The sequence below is a fragment of the Macrosteles quadrilineatus genome, unplaced genomic scaffold (genome assembly GCF_028750875.1).
Source record: "Macrosteles quadrilineatus isolate MER2022 unplaced genomic scaffold, UCM_ALF_1.0 Scaffold_9__3_contigs__length_116548681, whole genome shotgun sequence".
Taxonomy (NCBI): Eukaryota; Metazoa; Arthropoda; class Insecta; order Hemiptera; family Cicadellidae; genus Macrosteles; species Macrosteles quadrilineatus.
Window position 1 is genome coordinate 75317485 of NW_026542602.1, and position 20196 is coordinate 75337680.

Below are 20196 nucleotides of genomic sequence, written 5' to 3' on the forward strand. Positions count from 1 at the left end.
CAAATTTACACATTAGTAATGATTGCAATGGTTTTCGAAGAGAAAATTCGTACTTTGTTACTTACATTCTATTTTATAAAGTTTTTATAAATAATGAAAATTTCACCTCACATTGTAAGTTTAAAATTATACTCTTTTGAGACTAGATAAAACATAAATCGTTTAGTTTACCGTTAAAGTATAAATTCATTGGCAGTGAAGTAGTTCAGGGGGAAAAAACTAAAACCACTACATCCCATTTGGAGTTTAATATTGAACACACATAGTCATAGTAAGAATTTGAGAAAATCAAGAAAAAATACTCAGTCAGTGAAGTTGAAAAATACTTAACATGCCCGACATGGAATGAACTATCCAGAAAATGAGGTTGCGACGTCCTGGCCTTGCTGGGCGGCCGCCCCGAAAACTTCTGCTCCTTTTCCCACCATCTCTGCACCATTCCCTAGGGCATCGGCTCCTGCAAATTGATAAATAAAAATACAACAAAGTTTTGAAGGCTATTTAAGGGTTAGCAGCGTCAATGGTATAAAAATTATCGAAATATATGTGGAGATATCTTCTGCACGATGTAAGCAATGTATGCCTAATACTACCAAAAAATAGTAAGACTTTACAGTCATAAACAATAAAAAAATAAAGAAAGTAAAAGTATGTAAAAACACATCTGTTATAAAATAACATGCCTAATGTATACAGAAATGCATTAATCTGAGTTCTAAAAAAACCTGAATAAAGCGTACAGTTCACAGAATATGTTATTATTTTTGTTTTGAATATTTTTTGATAATTATTTTCATCTGCATTGTATATCAGTTTTCAAAAAGTGTCAATGCTATTTGAACTAAACAAACAATCAAATTATTATCCTAGTATAAACTATTAAGCTTTTTGTTCTTTTTCAAATGCTTTGTCAAGACAAATATAGTGATCATCATTCAACAAACTTTGCCAAATTTTATCTAGCACAAGTTAGTTAATTTATTTTTAGTTTATTACCAAGATCCATTCGAATACAGAGAAAAATGCTGTTTTGTAAGTATCTGGAGTATATTATTTCCTATCCAGGCTTATTCCACTATAAAAGTTTGAATACGATCCTTACAAAATGTTTATATTTCAATGTAGCCTACGTGTAGAACTAAATGTAATAACCTGTCAACACAAAATTTTGGAGAGGCTTCATTTTACATTATGTCTCAATAAAATCAGTATCACTCACATACATCACACACATATTTCGTACGGTTAAATACATTTTTTTGGACCTTTTCCAAAAAAAGTATTTCAAAATGTCAACGGAAAAACTTAAAATTAAATAGTTAAAAATTTAATTATTCTTTTAAGAGAGCGCTTTCTAAAGACTAAGGAGAGGAATGCTATGTTGACAGTTATTTTATTGATAAGTAGTATATTTGATAACCATCCATACAACTATATAAAGAACAAATGCAAAGATAACCAGAACTTTACCTGCTTTAGCACCCTGAGCCCCGTCTGAGGCCATTTTAGCTCCTTGCTCTGCCATCTGCATACCGTTCCCTGCCATGGCAGCCCCCTTCCCGGCAACCTCCATAGCCTTACCCCTTACATCTGCACTGTCTTCATCTGTATAAACATCACATAATTAGCAAAAAAAAAAAACATTACAAACTCATATTTATACGGAGAAATTTATATGGTTGTTATAACATCCAGTGTACATAAAATAGACGTTTTGTAATTTTGTAAACGCAATGTATGTATATTTAAATTTACAGCTATTACGAAATATTCATAAATTTCAGTTATTTAATATTTCGCTGTATTTCAATGACACGTTTGTAAACTCATGAAATGGGTTGTATCTAGCCAATTTAATTTTGTACCTCTTTCCATTTATGATTGTTAGATGACAGACTTATTACATTCAAGCTAAAAGCAAATATTCGTCTTACTTTGTAAACTAACTAATCTTTAGGTGATGACGTAGGTAATTAATTGTTCCAATAACCTTTTTCATGCTCTATGAATGTTTCATCGCCGTTAGACCAACATGTACAACAGTAATAGATAATTCCAAGCTAGAATCATTAACTGGTGAAGAGTGTATTTAACACTTCTATTTTAGAGTTATTGCTTATTTAAAAACTTACAAGAATCATGTGTTAATATACTCTTATTCTATAATTACTTATATAGTACTTTATGTTTTCACTTATATTTTTGTACTAGCAGAGGACCCGTCCTTCGTACGGGATTGGTATATTAGTATAAAATGCTTAGTACTCAAGCTTTGTGTTTGCAATGTGGGAGGACACAGTATAATAAAATTTCCTTCTTCAAATGTACGTCATACTATACTATTACACATCTACCACAGCCATAATGTTAACCTCACTCAAACAATAGAAAAAAATAAATTATTAAAGATTCACAAAATATCCCAAATTATTCGTGAAATTAAAAAAAAAACACATAACTGTAAACAGACAGTTCTCATTGCGTATCACAGTTTTTTGTTTCTGCTTAGTTCAAATTAGCTGTTTTCATTAATGAAAAAAAAATAATAGTGCCGCACCCTGTTGATAAATCTAATAACTTTTAATGCTTTTGCATATCATAGAACCAACCATTTTAGTTGAAACGGCTGGCTAAATTCTTTAATTCCATTTAAATATGAGTACTCATAAGGTTAAATGGGAAACTCCAGAGGCACTAGGGCGGAGCCCGAAAGAATTTTCGAGATAAGAATATGCCTTATGTTAATCGGGAATGTGAGCTATCATCATGCCAAATGCCAGCCCAATCCGTTCAGTAATTAATGTGTGATTGAACTTCAAACAAACAAACACACACACTTTCACATTTATAATATTAGTAAGATATGTTAGTTTTTAATATTTTTCTGGTACTTATCATCAAGTTTAATCAATCTTTGATAGTCTCACCGTTGCTCTCATCAGTGCCTCTCTCGACCCTAGAGACCTTCTCCATGTGACGATTGACTGGGCTGCTCTCAACCATCCTCTCAAGAGTTTCCACTTCATTTTGAATTCTCTTAAGTTGTGATTCCCAAGCAATGCTGGATCGCCGAGTCCTTCCCAGTGATGCGATAGGGCCACTTGATGGAAGTTCCATAGAGTTCCTAGAGAGGGCCTCATGGGTATTCCCAGTAAACACTGACATCGCCTCAGAAGGAATTATCAGTAACATTACTGTACTTATCACTGCACTTACTTGGCTGTGCATTATTCTTACGGCCTGAAACAGTGGGTTTCATCCATGTTATTTATATACAAGAATACTTCATTTTACCGTTTGATTTAGTTAAGAGTTTGTAAATAAATTTAATTAAAACTATCAGATAGGTTTTCTCCAATTACAAAATCCTAACTTTTTTACTTTATTACCTTATATATTTTTATTTATACAGGGTGTTTTTTTAAAAACTTGCATCTTTATTTATGTAAAAACCGCAATAGATAGAAATATGCAGTTTGCGGGAATCATCTATTGACGTAGGGGGACCAATTGTTTTGAATTCAACGTTACATTCACATTCCCCCCCTTTCCCCCCCTGCCCCCAACTTAATTTTTTTAAACAGCAAGGTACCCCTTGTGACATATCAAATAAAAGAGCATGAAAAAAGAAAATTTTTGATGAAAAAAAATTGAAAATCGGTTCATAAATTTGTGAGATATTTCCCCCCTCACCCCCCCGGAACTTAATTTTTTTTTGTAAACAAAGTACCCCTTGTGACATATCAAATGAAAGAGCATGAAAAAAGAAAAATTTTGGCGAAATTTATTTTTCATTTGATATGTCACAAGGGCGGGTACCTTGCTATTAAAAAACAAGTTATGGGTTGGGGAAAAGGGGGGTGATTATCTCACAAATTCATGGGCCGATTTTAAATTTTTTTTCACCAAAAATTTTCTTTTTTTATGCTCTTTCATTTGATATGTCACAAGGGGTACTTTGCTATTAAAAAAAATTAAGTTCCGGGGGGGGTGAGGGGGGGAATATCTCACAAATTTATGAACCGATTTTCAATTTTTTTTCATCAAACATTTTCTTTTTTTATGCTCTTTTATTTGATATGTCACAAGGGGTACCTCGCTATTTAAAAAAAATAAGTTGGTGGCAGGGGGGGAAAGGGGGGGAATGTGAATGTAACGTTGAATTCAAAACAATTGGTCCCCCTACGTCAATAGATGATTCCCGCAAACTGCATATTTCTATCTATTGCGGTTTTTACATAAATAAAGATGCAAGTTTTTAAAAAAACACCCATATGATTTTAAGAATCCTCAGCTGTTGAACCATTAGGGAAGGGATTGATTGCTTCCTCTACAAAACACCTACATTTGAAACGGAGTATATTTTTTAAGTTATTGACACACATACTTTAGGCATGAAACTACGGGACAAAAGGAATTACCGATTAAACTAAAATACAGTATAATTGAAGTTATTAAACATCCACAATTATCTTATACCAAGTCGCAGGAGTTTGGAGGAGTACTTCTCATAAGCTTTAGATAAAATGCTCCGTTAATTATTAATTATAAACACTTGTAGTTTGACTGCATCAAATTTTAACTCTAATGAATTCAAATTCCAACAACTAATTAGATTAAATAACAGATTATTGAGAACATTTTTCATCCTGAATGAAACAAATTTTACGATTTTCATTTTCTACAATATTCTAACAGATGTAAACTCACCTTTATCAAACATGAGTTTCGAGCAAAAAATTATTTCTAACTATATAATCTTGCCAGCGCAGTACGGTAAGAAGTAAACACAGTCATCACATAATTTTAATTCTTTAGGGTTAACCTGCTTCCTCAGTAAAAGTCTTCAGTGATAAGATTACGAACGATTATCATAGTGTTATCGTTATCCTTTAATTATGACTAGTTGTTGTATTCGTATAGTACTAAAATAAAACTTACCCCTAAATTTCTAGCGTTAGCACCAGGCATCTGAAAATATACAGTTACCATAAAAATAAATAATTAATTATTCAAAAAGTATAGACACATAACAATAAAAACATGTTTTGCATAGAAAAGACTATTTCAGTATTGTGACATAAAAAATACTTAAAATAAGGTTTTGGGCTATTTCTGTTCGTAACAAAAATATTAACGTTGGTTGTTAATTAAATTCAATTTGAAAGTTCAATAGATAATTTATGAAAAGAGTTAAGCAAACAGTGCGCAAATAGCATAGTTTATTTTATTGTATTACTCTATCAAACCATTGAATCCATTGATAGCTCTATTCTATTCGCATGTTGATATGAAACGTAATATAAACATAAAACGTAACAAAAAAAGTTTTAAAACCGAAAGAAAATAACTAAAATATCAAACCACGATGAAAATAGTAGGTAAAATAGTCTTAATGGATACTTACACTGAGAGAGGCCAAAGCCAAAAATATCGGTAGGTAGCAGATCTTCATGACTATGCAGTGAACTATGCTGCTCTTATATGATGCTGGTAGCTCGTCCAAGTGTTTATCTGTGTTGATTTTGATCTTCTCTCACGCCATGTTATTTCCGCTCCTGATCTATCTCAATTGCATCCTGTATATGGTATTGTCACAACAGGATGCTTTGTTAAACATTTTTGAACACATATTAGTGCACATTTTGCACATTAATGATGTGTTAAAAGTTAAAATACCATGTTGCACCTGCGGTTGATATCAAGTTGATAATTAATCTGTTAAATTCTGCACTTATTTTTCCAATTTAAAATTAGGATTTTCCTATTGACATGCTTGTGGTTATGTTCATAAAACCATCAATATTACTGAAACTAAAACATTTAAATTATAATTCTGTCAATGGCATTTAGCATTATATTTTTTGAATAGATATTCACAGTACACATGTATGGTTCACTAATTAAAATTACGCAAGATTAGTTTTGTCTTTTGAATAGGAACAATATACTTCGACAACTAAGAATTCCGAGACATAAATGCCATTAGATTGGTTAAAAAACTGTTAACACCTTCTTCTTAACTTGTAATTCTTATATCAAATACAAACTGTCTCCTTATAAAAAATAGCTTGTAGTTAATGTAAATTTATGAATACAAATCTTTCGTATAAAACATGTGAAGGGAATAGGCACATATCACGACCTAATGCATGTAGTTTAATTAAAAATGTTAACCAAACTTTTTCAAAATATCTTCTTCTGTATGACAAGGGATTTCAACTATAACAACGCGTAAATTAATAGTACCATGGAATAAGTCCTAATATATTCATCCTCTATCTATCCTACATACATAAATTATTAGTATATAATACAGGTAAAACACGGCACACACATGTTCCCTTTCTATTTTATCTCTGACCAAAATAGCGGAAAGGATATTTCGCTCGACGAGTCCCCTACAGATGTGGGGAATGGATTTCCAATGTTTGTTTACGACATAGAGTTTTGAAGCTTAATATGTGTATTACAATTTTCTATTGTATAATATATTTTCCAAATTTGATTAGACAAAATCATCGCCAATGTCTGGGCAACTAAAATGAAAACCGATGATTCATCTGTATTAAACATGAACAATATTTACCACATTGCGGATGGTTGGTAATCCCATGGTATAGTTGATTATAAACGTAGCTGTATTTTATAAAGAACATACGATAAGGATAATCAAAGAAACGTATGCTTTTTTATAAAGATCAATATAATTTCGTTACATTAATTAGTATGTTTGATTGATTTATACACGATAATGGAAGTCTGACTGTAGTGTAAACAGTACATAAATATATCAATTATGAAATGACACTATTCTAAACTAACCCAACCAACTAAACCTGTTGATTATGAAAAAATCTGTTAGTGAATAAACGGAATTGAAATAATAAAAATGTTAGTAGCAAATTAACGGGAAGTTGCCAATTAATTGTTATTGTAGTAATATGGGTTTTTGTTTTCCCCTTTACATACAAATGAAATATATTATTATTTTACAATTTATTTTATAATTTAGTAATGTTACCACTAACAATATTGACATTTTGTATACAGGAGAGAAAAAAAATCATCTGTTGGCATAAATAAATCAACATTGAGACAAAATATGATTTTTTGCATGGCCCTTACTTAAAATATATCGTTCTGACAAATCTTTACTTACTGTTGCCAAGCCTTCAACCTATACTTTCACTTTGACAGACCACTGGAGCAGAAATACACTGAGGAAACGTGGTATTTTGTAAGGAAATATGACCCTAGTACTTTTACGTATATACAGAGAAAAGACAATGACAGTATGATTTAAAATAGTACGTAATTAGTTAGAAATACGTTTTAAAAACTGTAAGTCATCATCAAAATTAACAAATTGCATTTGTGAAAAATAATACCAGACAACTTTATAGATAGAGAGCATACCAGCAGAGCTATAAGTTAAATAGCCTATTTAAAAAAAATATTTTTATTTACATGTTTAGAAAGATTTATGAAATTTCTAACATTAGAAAACACCCCAAAAATATCTTTATAAACGGAGAGTGCCTCATAGGAAGTTAACTGCCGTTCACATTAAAACGTTAGCTATTGGTTTCACTTTTGTTTGTACGCATTTTGTTTTTTTTTATTATATCTCGAAAACTATCAACTTTTTGTATACTATAGTAAATTATAAAATTGAAGAAGATTAAATTTTCTACAAGAAAAGTGTATAATGTGTTTATTTTGGTTCAACAGATTACGAGTTATAACTTATTTAATTGATATCTTATTAAAATACTCCTTCCGTAAGAAATACAAGTAAATTAGTATGCGAAATGGGGCGAATCCTATCCGCCCAAAGGAAATATAACTGATATTCTGGAAATATTGACAAAATTTCTAGTAATTTGACACTTTAATCATGAAATTTTGTCAAAAATTAAGAGCGAGGGTGAGTGTTTAAAAATGGGATGATTTAAGGTTTTTTTTTTATATTTCCAATAAAAAAACACCAAAACTCGAAATTTTGTTACCTCGCCCTCGCCTTAATTTTGGATCAATTTTAATGATTAAAGTGTCAAATTACTGGAAATTTTGTCAAGATTTCCAGAATATCATTTACATTTCCTTTGGGCGGATAGGATTCGCCCCATTTCGCATACTAATTAACATGTATTTCTTATGGAAGAAGATTTTAATAAGATATCAATTAAATAAGTTATAACTCGTAATCTGTTGAACCAAAATAAACACATTATATACTTTTCTTGTAGAAAATTTAATCTTCTTCAATTTTATAATTTACTATAGTATACAAAAAGTTGATAGTTTTCGAGATATAATCAAAAAACCCAAAATGCGTACCTTTCTCCCCCCCCCTTTTTCCCCTTTCCACCCCCTGGCTCACCACCTAGGAGTCAGGACTTTTGGAATGTTAACACCCTAAGCCCCCTGAACAAGTTTTTGAAGGAATTGCTTAGTTACCTGCTCACGCACTCTACACCTCATTCCTTGACTGGACTATAAGCGAATAGAGTATAAAGATAAATTCTAATTTAATGTCTATAGACTTTGACATTGTAGACGTTAAAAGCATTTCCCTATGCTCACTCATATATTATTGCCATAATTGTCTGATAACAATCTTCTTTATTAGTCAGTTAACTAGTTCTCTTTACATTCATAATGTATATAAACATTGTTCCCTTGTATGTTTGCTACAATAATTCATTGCACTGTGGTAAAGTATAATTGAGTAGATACCTTATTTTAACAGCAAAATTGTATGTATAATTTTTATTTAAATGTAGTAATATAATTCAGTGACAAAAACTAACTTGGAGGTAAAATGCGTTTACGCACATTGAGAGGCTCAATGCCTTCTCAGTAGCGCCGGTAGCATCTGTAAATTAATATATGAAATATATATATTTCACGATATTGGTGACAGATTACGTTCTCATTATTAGTCAAACATTTAGAATTTAAATTTTTATTACTTTTTAGGCACTGTAGAAGAACAAATCAATAGAGTCATCCCTTTAATTCTTTGCTCGTATGTTATGAAAAAACTCTCCTGTCATTTTTACTACTAAAAAACAATAACTAAGCTTCATTCAAATCTGTAATTTGTAAATTTGATAGCATAAACCTTTAGCCGTCGTGTTTATGAAGATGTGTTCTTCTAATTAAAACGTTAAATTTATTTATCTACGTGACGTATGTTCTCATTTTAGAATATATTTCGACTTGGTTGAATTACCAAGGACAAAACAAGTATTTACTTAAAATGTAGATACCAAGGTATGTTTTTATATGCATTTGCATTAATGTAAAAATACGATTTCAGACTCAAATTTGTTTCTATGTGTGTAGCTCTGTGTATTTTGTAAAATTTTCGTATGTGTGTATGTATGATTTATGTATGTTTATGTATGTATAATTTATGTTGAAGGATTTTTTGTGTGTTTTTCTTTTTACCAGCTTGTTATGCACGCTGTGTAGGACAAACTAGATTAATGGTGATTGTATCTGACTGTTGGGGTTGCTTAATGATAATTGACTGCAATCAGCTCACGTAATAGCACATTAGTTATCTTATAGCTAATGTTAGTTATAATAAAGTAACTAGAAGCAGTTTAATAATCTTTATTGTTTAGGTGGAGATTTGTTTATTGATATGTAGTTGAGATTCGACTGCTAATGCTCGACATTGTAGTGATCAGTGGAAATATTTTTTTAGGATTTTATAGAAAATAACAGGTAAGTTTGGTGAGTCGGTGGCTCAGTTGGTAGCGTACGGACTTCGGGCCCAAGGCAGTTATGTTGTGGGTTCGGATCCTAGTCACTGCCACAAACATTTTTTCAGTAGTTCACTTTTCTACTGTTCCGGCTCACCCCTTGCTTTGCTGGGTACGTTCCACGCACAAATCTGTAGTCTATGTGGACGGGCAAATTTAAGGGGGCCGCCAATCTAAAAAAAATTAAAAAAACAATGTATTATTATTTCATAGTTTTAGCGGATTTTCAAATTTGGGAATAATCTACTACCGTAAGTCCCATGGTAAGACCTAGACCCAGGACCGATTTCTTTTTTTATGTCTTTAGAAGTCAAAACATGTCATGTTCAAATGATATAGTAAAATCCATTTGGCTTCAGAAGCTTGCTAGATATTTAGACTAAAAATTTTGGAATTTGGTAAAAATTGTAAACAGTATGAACAAGCTCGTGAACAATCATGATTGGCATGTAGAAAGGGGCTTTTAGGGAGGTATTGGTGGGTATTAGTTTTTCCTATTTTGACGCTTGAGACATAGAAGTTTGTACATTTCTTAACACAATACTGTAGAACATAAAATCATATTTGGAAAATTTATTTAATTCATAATGAGTTATTAAAACTTTACTGAAGAAGTTTCCTAAAGGAAAAAAAAAACTTAGGTAGGTACTCATTAAACCTAATGTTTTTTTTAAGGAATTAGGTCTGACATACTTCAGCTGATTATGCAGTGTAAATCCGATCAGTCAAATAAAATTTAATGTCAGAGAACAGAACATTTGCTGTAAGGGTGGTATTTTTCTTTTTTAACCTTTTAAAATAGACATAAATGGAATGTATGAAAGTTTATACATCGCACTTCAACAATATTGGCAAGTCCAGTTTACTTACGTCCTATTTTCTTTTCCGGACCAAAATGGCGGAAGGATATTTCGCTAGACGAGTCACCTCCAGATGTGGAGAATGGGTTTCCAATGCTTGTTTACGACGTCGAATTTCGGAGTACTTTATACTTTATTGCTACTTTATATCGGACTCCTACAGCTTAAGTATTTCAATACCTGAATTATTGAGGATAATTTTATACTTAGAATACTATCGATGTTCCTTTAAAAACAGGAACACACAAAATACCTTCAAAAGATTAAAAATAACATACTGGATAAAAACTTACCAAGGGCTCTAAATAGTTTGAGTGTCATGAAAACATATCTTTTGGCAGGTTTAATCGTTTTTATTTTCTTCTGTGGCAAACTCTTAAAATTTCAGTAAACGGTTTTTAAAATAGTCAACATCAAGTCTTATTCACCTTTTTGTTCTAAAGTTAAAAGTACGTATAAATATTTGACAGATTTTTCGTAAACAAGGTATATAAATAAATTTAAACAAGGATGTTATTGTAACAATAAAGTAATTTTAAAAATAAATACTTCTATAATATTTTTGATTGTAATAAATTATTTGGATACAATTGTATGGTTGTATATACTTTTTTTACTTCCTTTAATACACCTACTTTTAGCGAATTTCCTATATGGGGAATGAGCTATTACGGCAGGTCTCATGGTAAGACCTGATCCTGGGACCGATTTATTTTTTGGGTTTTAGTTTTTTTATTAAATTGAAATGGTATTCTTTTGATAAGTAAACAGTTGTAGTTTGCTTGTTAAAAAATGTATCACAATTGCGGTATGTATTTGTTTAACTGTACTATTACCATTTAACTAGGAAACTCCTTATTACCTTACCTGTAGCAGCAAACCTACTACTATACTCATTAAACTAATGTCATTTAAATTCTTTAGTGAAGATCTAATCTGACAAATGGAAATTCGCTCAGTTTGCATGTTGGCCTCAGTATTCCTAGTTATATATTTTTCATAAGTATGGTTGTTGGAAAAATAATCACTGATAGCTATAGCTAATTGTAATGTGTTTTTATTTATAATTCGTACTGTTATAAATCGAAATTCTATATTTGTATTAATTGCGATTCTTTGCATTTACTGGTAAATTAACTAAATTTTAGAATAGAAAAAAAAAATCTATTTTGACGTTTAAAAACTAAAATAATAAAATGTTGTGACGAAAGGGACTCTTTTTCGCTTGGTCTGCACCTAAAACGTTATTGTTCTAACAAATTCTCACTGGTTCTTGCCAACCCTTCGACCGGAACTCTTCTTGTTTGACAGACCACTGGGCTGGAAACATACTGATGTAATATTTTCAAGAAAATGCAACTTAAGTAATTGCAAAAGTAGGTCGATCCCTTAAAACCTCAAAAGGTTATCACATAGTGAAGGGTTTTTCATGTAATATTAATTTTGTACCGATCATGCCTTAACAGTAATTGTAAAAACCAAATTATTAAAAAATAACTATACAATGTAGAAAACATTTTATTGTTGCAAAAATGTTAACTTAAGTTAGGAATATTATCTTTTGAGATTTAAAATGGTCTTATTTGCATGTTAAAGGTTGGTGTATAATTTTCGTAAATGTGGCTTTGACTTAAATCTTAATAAGTAATAGCAGTTACGTTATTTTTTCAAAATACAGAAATGAAAGTCTTTTAATACATGTAAATTAGTATTAACGTGAGAGGATTTTATATTGCAAACATTTATTCAATACTATATATATTACTCTATCGTCTATTAGGGTAATAAAATACAGAAATAAAAGTCTTTTAATACATGTAAATTAGTATTAACGTGAGAGGATTTTATATTGCAAACATTTATTCAATACTATATATATTACTCTATCGTCTATTAGGGTAAAAACACCGGTTTCCATTGTTTTCTATTAGTTGATCTTTGACTTTAATGTTAGCTAAGGACCAGTGGGTTCCAGTAGGCCCACTAACACACAAAAAAAACACAACCCAAGTTAGTGTTAGTGTTAGTGTTGTTTTTTGTTGGTTGGGTGTGGGGGCTTGCTAAAGCAAGTATTTTTCAATTTTGGACTTTCTCCTTCATTTTGTCATTTGTTATTGTCAAGGTATTTACATTTTTAGTACCTTCAAATTCAAGATTATCTACTTTAAGATTACCGGCCTACCCTATTCTTGCATTTCTAAATAGGTTTAGTCTTGATTACATCTATTTCCACCTTGATTGCTTCTTGAATTAGGACCCTCGTTAGATTGCCTACGTCATTAATAAATTCATCATTTAATTAAGTGTATGTTTGTTTGTATATGTTTTTAATTGTTTTACCTAATATATTAGAGAAAATAATAGTAAATTCAATGATATGATAATTCTGTGTTTGAAAAATGCATTCTTAATTGGTAATAAAATAAACAAATTTTAAATAATCAAATAAGGTGCATAACTGAACACGGTAACTAAGTTCAGTCAATTTTCTTAGCATGAATCAGTACAACCTAAAAAGCTATTTGTAAATATATTTGTTATAGTAAATCGTTAAATTGATTGAGTTCGGTTCATACATGTAAATGAGAATTGTTTAAAACATATGATAATGGTTTATATGTAGCTAGTGAAAAATCCGCAACTTTAGTTCTTAAATGTTTTATTTTTAATGCTTTGAACCACTACGCAATTTCTTGTCAACGCTGTCTACCGGAAGTTGTGTGTTTGACGGCTCACTGAACCGGAATTCAACCTAATGTCATTCTTAATACTCTAACATTTTGGTCTGTGTTCCATGTTCGGTTCCTGAGTACTTGTTTTATTGAAGTTAGAAGTTATACATAAGCAACTTCATATTGCAATTGTATTTTCACCATTTATCAATTAGTACAATAATCACTTTTACAGGCAAAATTGAATCATTGATAAATTGGGACATAGGATGATAAGATTTAAAACATATTTAACCCACTTGATAATTTGTATGAAATTTACTTTTTAAATTTTCTTGTAGCATAATATTGAAAAGATTACCATAAAGTTAGAATAACAAAAATTTTAAGTCCGAATTTTTTTTAACTTACAACGTACCTCCCCTGTATATAACTTATAAAATTGACCTTTTAATTGGTCAGTGATCTGATCATGATATTTTAAGTGTTTTATCACTTAAAACTATTATCATGTTTGGAGCAGTGCCATATACATAATAAAGTATGCTCACAATAGTCATCATTAGAGATAAGAACGTACATCGTAGTATGGTTGTAACTTGCGTTTTAGCAATAAATGCTTGTGTTTGTTATGTAAACATAGGTAAATATATAGTGGTGATGGTTTAGATAGTTGAATGAATATAAAAAAATATTTTCAGGCCAACGTGTGTGATATAGATTAGTATTAGAAGTTTGGTGTAAAGTACACATATATGTCCATTGAATAACGACAATTAATTGTGACTGTCAACAATAGGTCCAGTGAATATATTTTATTTTTATTTTTTGGTAAATGTGATTCCTAATTGTCTCATTATTAATTGCGGAACCACTCTTTACACAAATGGTAAAATTTAAGTATTTTATGACCTCAAATAAACACATTAACATACTTTTTTGGACAAAATTCGAATACTATGACATTTATTTAAGTACACTGGGGTGAAATAACAATAAAAAATTAAAACTAAGTAATTTGATTAAATTGATCAAATATGCGAAGCGATAAAACATTTTTTTCATTCTAGCTACCGTTGTTAAATTTGATATTAATTTATATAAATTATAGATGCCTTCAATTAAGACAACACAACACTATTTTGACGATATTGAGTACACTATTTAAATTTAAAAGAATTATACTTTAAATTGATAAAAAAAACATAATAGCAATGATAGTACTCTATGTGCAGGCCTGTTTAAGAAAGAACTCCATTGTTAGCACTTTGAAAATGCAAAATATAAAGATTATCCCGTATAAAATACAGATTTGTGTATGTTTAGGTTTGTTTAGTATACTTAAAGTAACATTATTTGAAATAATAAGTGAATCTACAAGAAAACTGACTCACTGTTGTCAGATTTAAAACTAGCTTTAGGTTCCGAGTAAGGTACAGAATCATAAACAGCTGATCGGGATTCTGAGCATTTACTTGTCACCAATAACTTTCAGGTTAGATTGAACCCTTCAAGTTACTCTTTGCAACCCGTTCTGCTAAAGTAATTCGCCTAAGACCATTAAAAAATAGGATTTTAATGAATCGTCTTATGTTTTAATAATTACTTTTATTTTTACGTATAGCTTTTAAAATAACAATAGTTTGTTTTCATCTACAGTATTATGAAAACTAGCTTCAAAGCAGAAGGTCTGTAATGGAAATTAGTTTTGACTCGAGTTCCAATATAATTTTAATCTTTAAAAATCGACTTTAAGAAATGTTCAACATTTAATTTAGTTCTAAAAACAGCTTTGAAAGAATTTATACATAAAAACCCATCAGGGTAGGAAACTGAGTTTTATACAGGTTTGTTTGTTTTTATACTCTTTTTATGGTCACAAACTATTCATTTTTGTGAAAGATATCCCCTACTAAATCTTCATTTTCAGTGCTCGGTTAAACTGGTTAAAACAATGTTTAAATAAATAATAAGTTCCGACTTAAAAGAACATCTTTTATTTTTACTAAACTATTTTTTTATTCATTGATATTATTGATATTACATGCCTGGTTGAGGCAATACAACTGAGTTAAAGATCGTGAATGTATTTTTATATAAAAAATAAATAAAGAAGACACACCTAATTCATATTTATCCAAAAAAGCTGAAATTTTGATTGGTTAAATTTAGCTCTTTTGAATAATTTTAGTACGCGTATTTTCACGAGTTGAACTATTTTTTGTTGCAAGCTAGGAATGGATTAATATTATTTTTAAGAATACTAATGTTGTTTGGTAAACATTATTTATTCGTATTATTAGGATGAACTATAATTTTTTTATGTTTTATTTAAAGAATCATGTTTAATTTGACCGAAATAAACCGTTGCCGTTTGAAAGACAGTATGAGTATGATAAGCTATTTGTTTTAGGTCATTTTAAATGTAGTGTCAAAAGCTATAGTGAAAAAGTTACTACTTGCATAGTAAAATTGATTAACCCTAATTAACTTATGTAATAAAATTGTGACGTGTACATAAATATAACACAACACACAACTTAAAAAATACTATTATGAATAATAATAAGCTTTACAAAAAGAATTGTAAAAGCTAATTAAAACATTAAATTAGAATTCCAATTATTTTTTTTATAGAATGAAACAAGAAATTCAACTACCTATCTCTTATTTATTTAATACTCTGTACGTTTTATTACTTTTTATATATTTTACACCAGAGAATAAAACAGTTGTTCAGTTTTTAAACCTTATAAAGAGTAAAGAGAAGACAGTAACTCAGATAACAAAGAAATACGAACCCAAAGGGACTTGTCAGTAGTGCACCTGTGAAAACCTGGTAACCCGATTGTCTACGTGGTGTTTATTTTACTTTTTCATGATTTAAAAATGCAATAATGTTGGCTACATGTAGCTAATACAATTCCCTAACAACCCATTGATTTTTTTAATGTTGCCTGGTTGTTACATTTTTTTATTCGCCTTTTATAATTATTTAGTGAGAGCGAACATGTTTTTATTGATTTATAATTGGAGAAATATATACTAAAGAGATATACTGCCAGTACGCTTTTAGAGTCAATGTTTATTTCGTTAAATTTGTTAATGACGAATTTCATGATAGTAAAGTGACTTTTTTCCTTTTAAAAATCTACTTCTAGAAATAGTTTGTCAAATTTTCAAGAAATGAAAGTCTATGGCTCGATCCTACAGTGATGATTTTGTCTTATAAGTAATACAACATGGTGGTTGCATTCATGAAGGCCTACGTCATAACACTAACTCAACATTATCAACACATAGTGTGGATTACGCTATCTAGTCTTCCCAATAATGAAAAAATTTAAATGATATTACAAAAATGTATTTCCTTATTTGTGGCTGGATATGATAACAGCGTAGCTAACAGGGTAGTGGTTGCACGAAAGTTTTTCTAAACTTCTAATCTCTTGTTTTGGTGATCGATACTTGTAAACAAGATTACGAAGCCTTAGCACTGGATTGCTTCCTTTAAGGTCACTTTAAGCAGAAGGATTAGGAAAATAAGAGGTTAAGATAGTAATCCATTTCATTTTAAATAAATTGGGCAATAATTAAATGATTGTATTGCCTTAAAAGTGGCTGAAGTTTGTAAAGCTGAGCATGGCAGTCATTTGAAAATATCACTTTGGCTGTTAACTAAGTATATTAATGTCGTTTTTAAAAAGGAGTTCGAACATTATATAATTCAACATATCTCATCAAATATCGATTTAATGCATATACAATTTGGGATCTACGGTCCGTGTTGTGAAACCAAATTTAAAACTGTTTGTGTGAATATAAACACATCTAGCTTATATGAGAAAGCACCACGCTACAAAATAAATTAAAATATAGATTTCTTAAAAACTTATTGTCACAATACATTTTGGTAAAAGATGAACAAATATACCACAATACCTAGAAAGTAAGGGTGTTTAGGGATTCGATATACCCGAGTCTGTATTTGTTGTAAGGATTCGTTTTCCAATACGTCATCTTAAGATTGAGGAAGCGTGACGTTAGATCACCTAGGAAATCTATCTTAGGATTGGAAGAGTCAAGTCAATAATTACTGTTCTCTTATTTCTTTTAGTTTGTATTCTCATATATTTATATTTTATTTTATTTTATTTGTAAGCATGTATTTGCTATTGTTTCTAACCTATGGAAATAAAATGGCCATTAGTATATTAGACTAATTATTATAGCATAGTTATTTATATGAACTAATTTTAGATGTTCACGTTACCAACAGGTTTATCTTCAGTTAATAAAATATGGACCACTAAAGAGTAATGTCGAGGGAGGAAGCTATTTACTAAATGACTTTGAATGAGCTAATGAGGACCGGGTGTTGTTGCAAAATCTAATAATTCATTAATAAATGTTGACATTATTATCGGTTGAGTACCACCCTTTATCAAACTTTCCTCTGGTTTTTACTTTTATATATTACATACTGTGATTAAGTTTGACCAATTTGTTTCCACATTGGAAATTTATACTAGCTGATTTGAAAATCCGAGTGCAACTTCGCGCCAGCCCACAGAGCAGAGAATTTAAAAAAAATAATAAATTTTACATTTCTATCCTCTGCACCAGTTCGGTCATGGTTTTGCCACCATCTGCAGACTTTCTACAGCCCATTCTTGTAAGGTAGTGAATTAAATTATGCTTAGATTTTTTCCGTTTAAATTTAAGCCCGGTTGCTTTATTTGTCGTCTAACTAAAAAAAAAAAAAAACACTGGCATATTTTTGACAAAAACTATACATGCAATCGACCTTATCAAAATCATGGGAATTCACTATGCACATTCCCTAATGTATATTTTTTTGTATAATATTATATTATATTTTCGGATACACATCAATAATATAATTGGTTTTTCGTTATGAAATAAAAAAAAAATCTTAAAAGACAAACGCTCTTACTTCTTTCAAAAGGTTTGTTTTAAAAACAGTCTTAAAATATGAATGGCTGCTATTCTGAGGATATTTGCTGGCTCAGTAAGGCACATTACACAAGTTTGTTTACTTTTATAAATATTGAATCTGGAATAGATAACCTACAAACTTGATGTACAGATTAAAGGGTTAAACGATTAAAATATACATGTTTGTGTTCGTTTGTGTCTATGTACTATGTACATCGTAGAACTTTTGAAGATATCTTTCGCCGCCCAAAGATTATTTCATGACGAAACTACCTGCAGCACAAGCAACAGTTGGATAATGAAAAATAGGCTTTCAAACTTACTAAGGGTATTCGACGTAATTCAGATAGTCAAATTAAAAATTAACTTATTTATTTTAATTTGCTGTAAATTTTGCATGGATTTAATTTCTTAAACACTTTGCACCGAAAAATGTATTTATATCTTTTTTTATAATTTGGTGCAATTTAATTTGGTGATAAGGCGTAACATTTAACATTCAAATACAGTGTGTAAATATGGAATTAAATCTGTATCACTGAATGCTTTTTCACATTAATACAATTTTGGAATTCCTGCCATTTAGGCTAGGGGTGAGATATCCACCTCGGGTTTGCGTCGGTGTGTTTATTTTGACAAACTCTTCAAACTAAAGAGTCACTCAATAGGGGGGTTTTTTTTTTTAAGTCACCCCCACCCTGTTAAGGGGTTAAGGAACATTTGTTGACGTAAAAAAATGCGAAACCTTTGTTAACAATCAATGCAACAAACAGAATATTTCTTTATATTTCGGTAAAAAAAAACAGATTTGTTTCCATACTTAAGTACTCTCAAGGCCTGAAAAATGAGTCTGTGTTAACTATGTAGTTAATTATATTTAAATGAATCGTTTAGTATTTTACCGACAACAGTTTTTTTCTTTTACTTTTTTTACTTTTAGATCTTAAGAGTGGAATTTTACTTACTTTACAGAATTGTTTTCTTTACAGTACAAGTTTGGACCAATGAGGATCAAGAATAGAGAAAAAATTAGTAAAATTGTAATGCTTCAAACGTCATGTTCAGGCCAATTGCTATGATGGGCTGGTTTAGGATTTTTGTAGTTCCTTCAATTGCCATAGGCAAAGTATTAACATTGTTGCAAGATACTGAGTTTCATGGAGACTGTAGGCTAGAACTTAAGCAGAATAAATTCTAGATTTTAATGTTATATTTTGAAGAAATGTTAAATTACTCCAACAACATGTTCATATATACACCAAGACGTAACTCCAGCAACACTTTTGTAATTATGATAATATGTAAACCTGTGTGTGGTTAGAAGCACGTTTATGATCTTAAGATAGATATTTTACTCTTGTGTAGTTGTGTAACAAATAAAAATATATAAGCGTTTAGGTTAAAATTTTTTCTTTCAAATTCCAATCAATGTTTCATAACCACAGAGCGCAGTTGACGTAAACCTAAAGTGGATTGTAGCTGAACTATTGTTAATGAGTTTCCAATACAATCATCCGTTAAGTTCTGAACGGCCAAGTTTCAGATCCGATTGATTCAATTCTATACTAAGGTATTGCCAAACCAGTCTTGTCTAACTAAATATTGTTAGTATTTTTTGCTTTCTCCTAATATTACTGCATGCTCTTTTCACACATATCGTCAATACAATAACAATATAATTATACTGAACTGTTTTCGATACTGTAATATTTTATTGAAGATAACATGCCACAGAGTATTCATTCATCTATAAATCCATAACTGAACATTATCACTATATGACATAACCATTTCAAAGCCATAAAAAATACAGGTTCACTCTTAGTTTGATTAGAGTCAAAATATTGGGCATTTACACCTGTGTTTTAGAGGCTTATTGTAAAGTCGAAGAAATACAATGAAATAAATATGGGTATGTCATATATC

The 20196-nt window shown here is 30.3% G+C and overlaps 1 protein-coding gene across 1 annotated transcript; it reads right to left on the reverse strand.

Annotated features, from left to right (window-relative positions):
• Positions 1-229: 229 nt before the first annotated feature.
• Positions 230-5501, reverse strand: LOC129004326 (uncharacterized). The gene is made up of 5 exons (XM_054432869.1): positions 5408-5501; positions 4942-4971; positions 2928-3240; positions 1471-1605; positions 230-457 (listed from the first exon to the last, which is right to left on the reverse strand). The coding sequence occupies exons 1-5, from the start codon at positions 5453-5455 to the stop codon at positions 351-353; spliced, it is 633 nt and encodes a 210-aa protein (XP_054288844.1). The 5' UTR covers positions 5456-5501; the 3' UTR covers positions 230-350.
• Positions 5502-20196: the final 14695 nt, after the last annotated feature.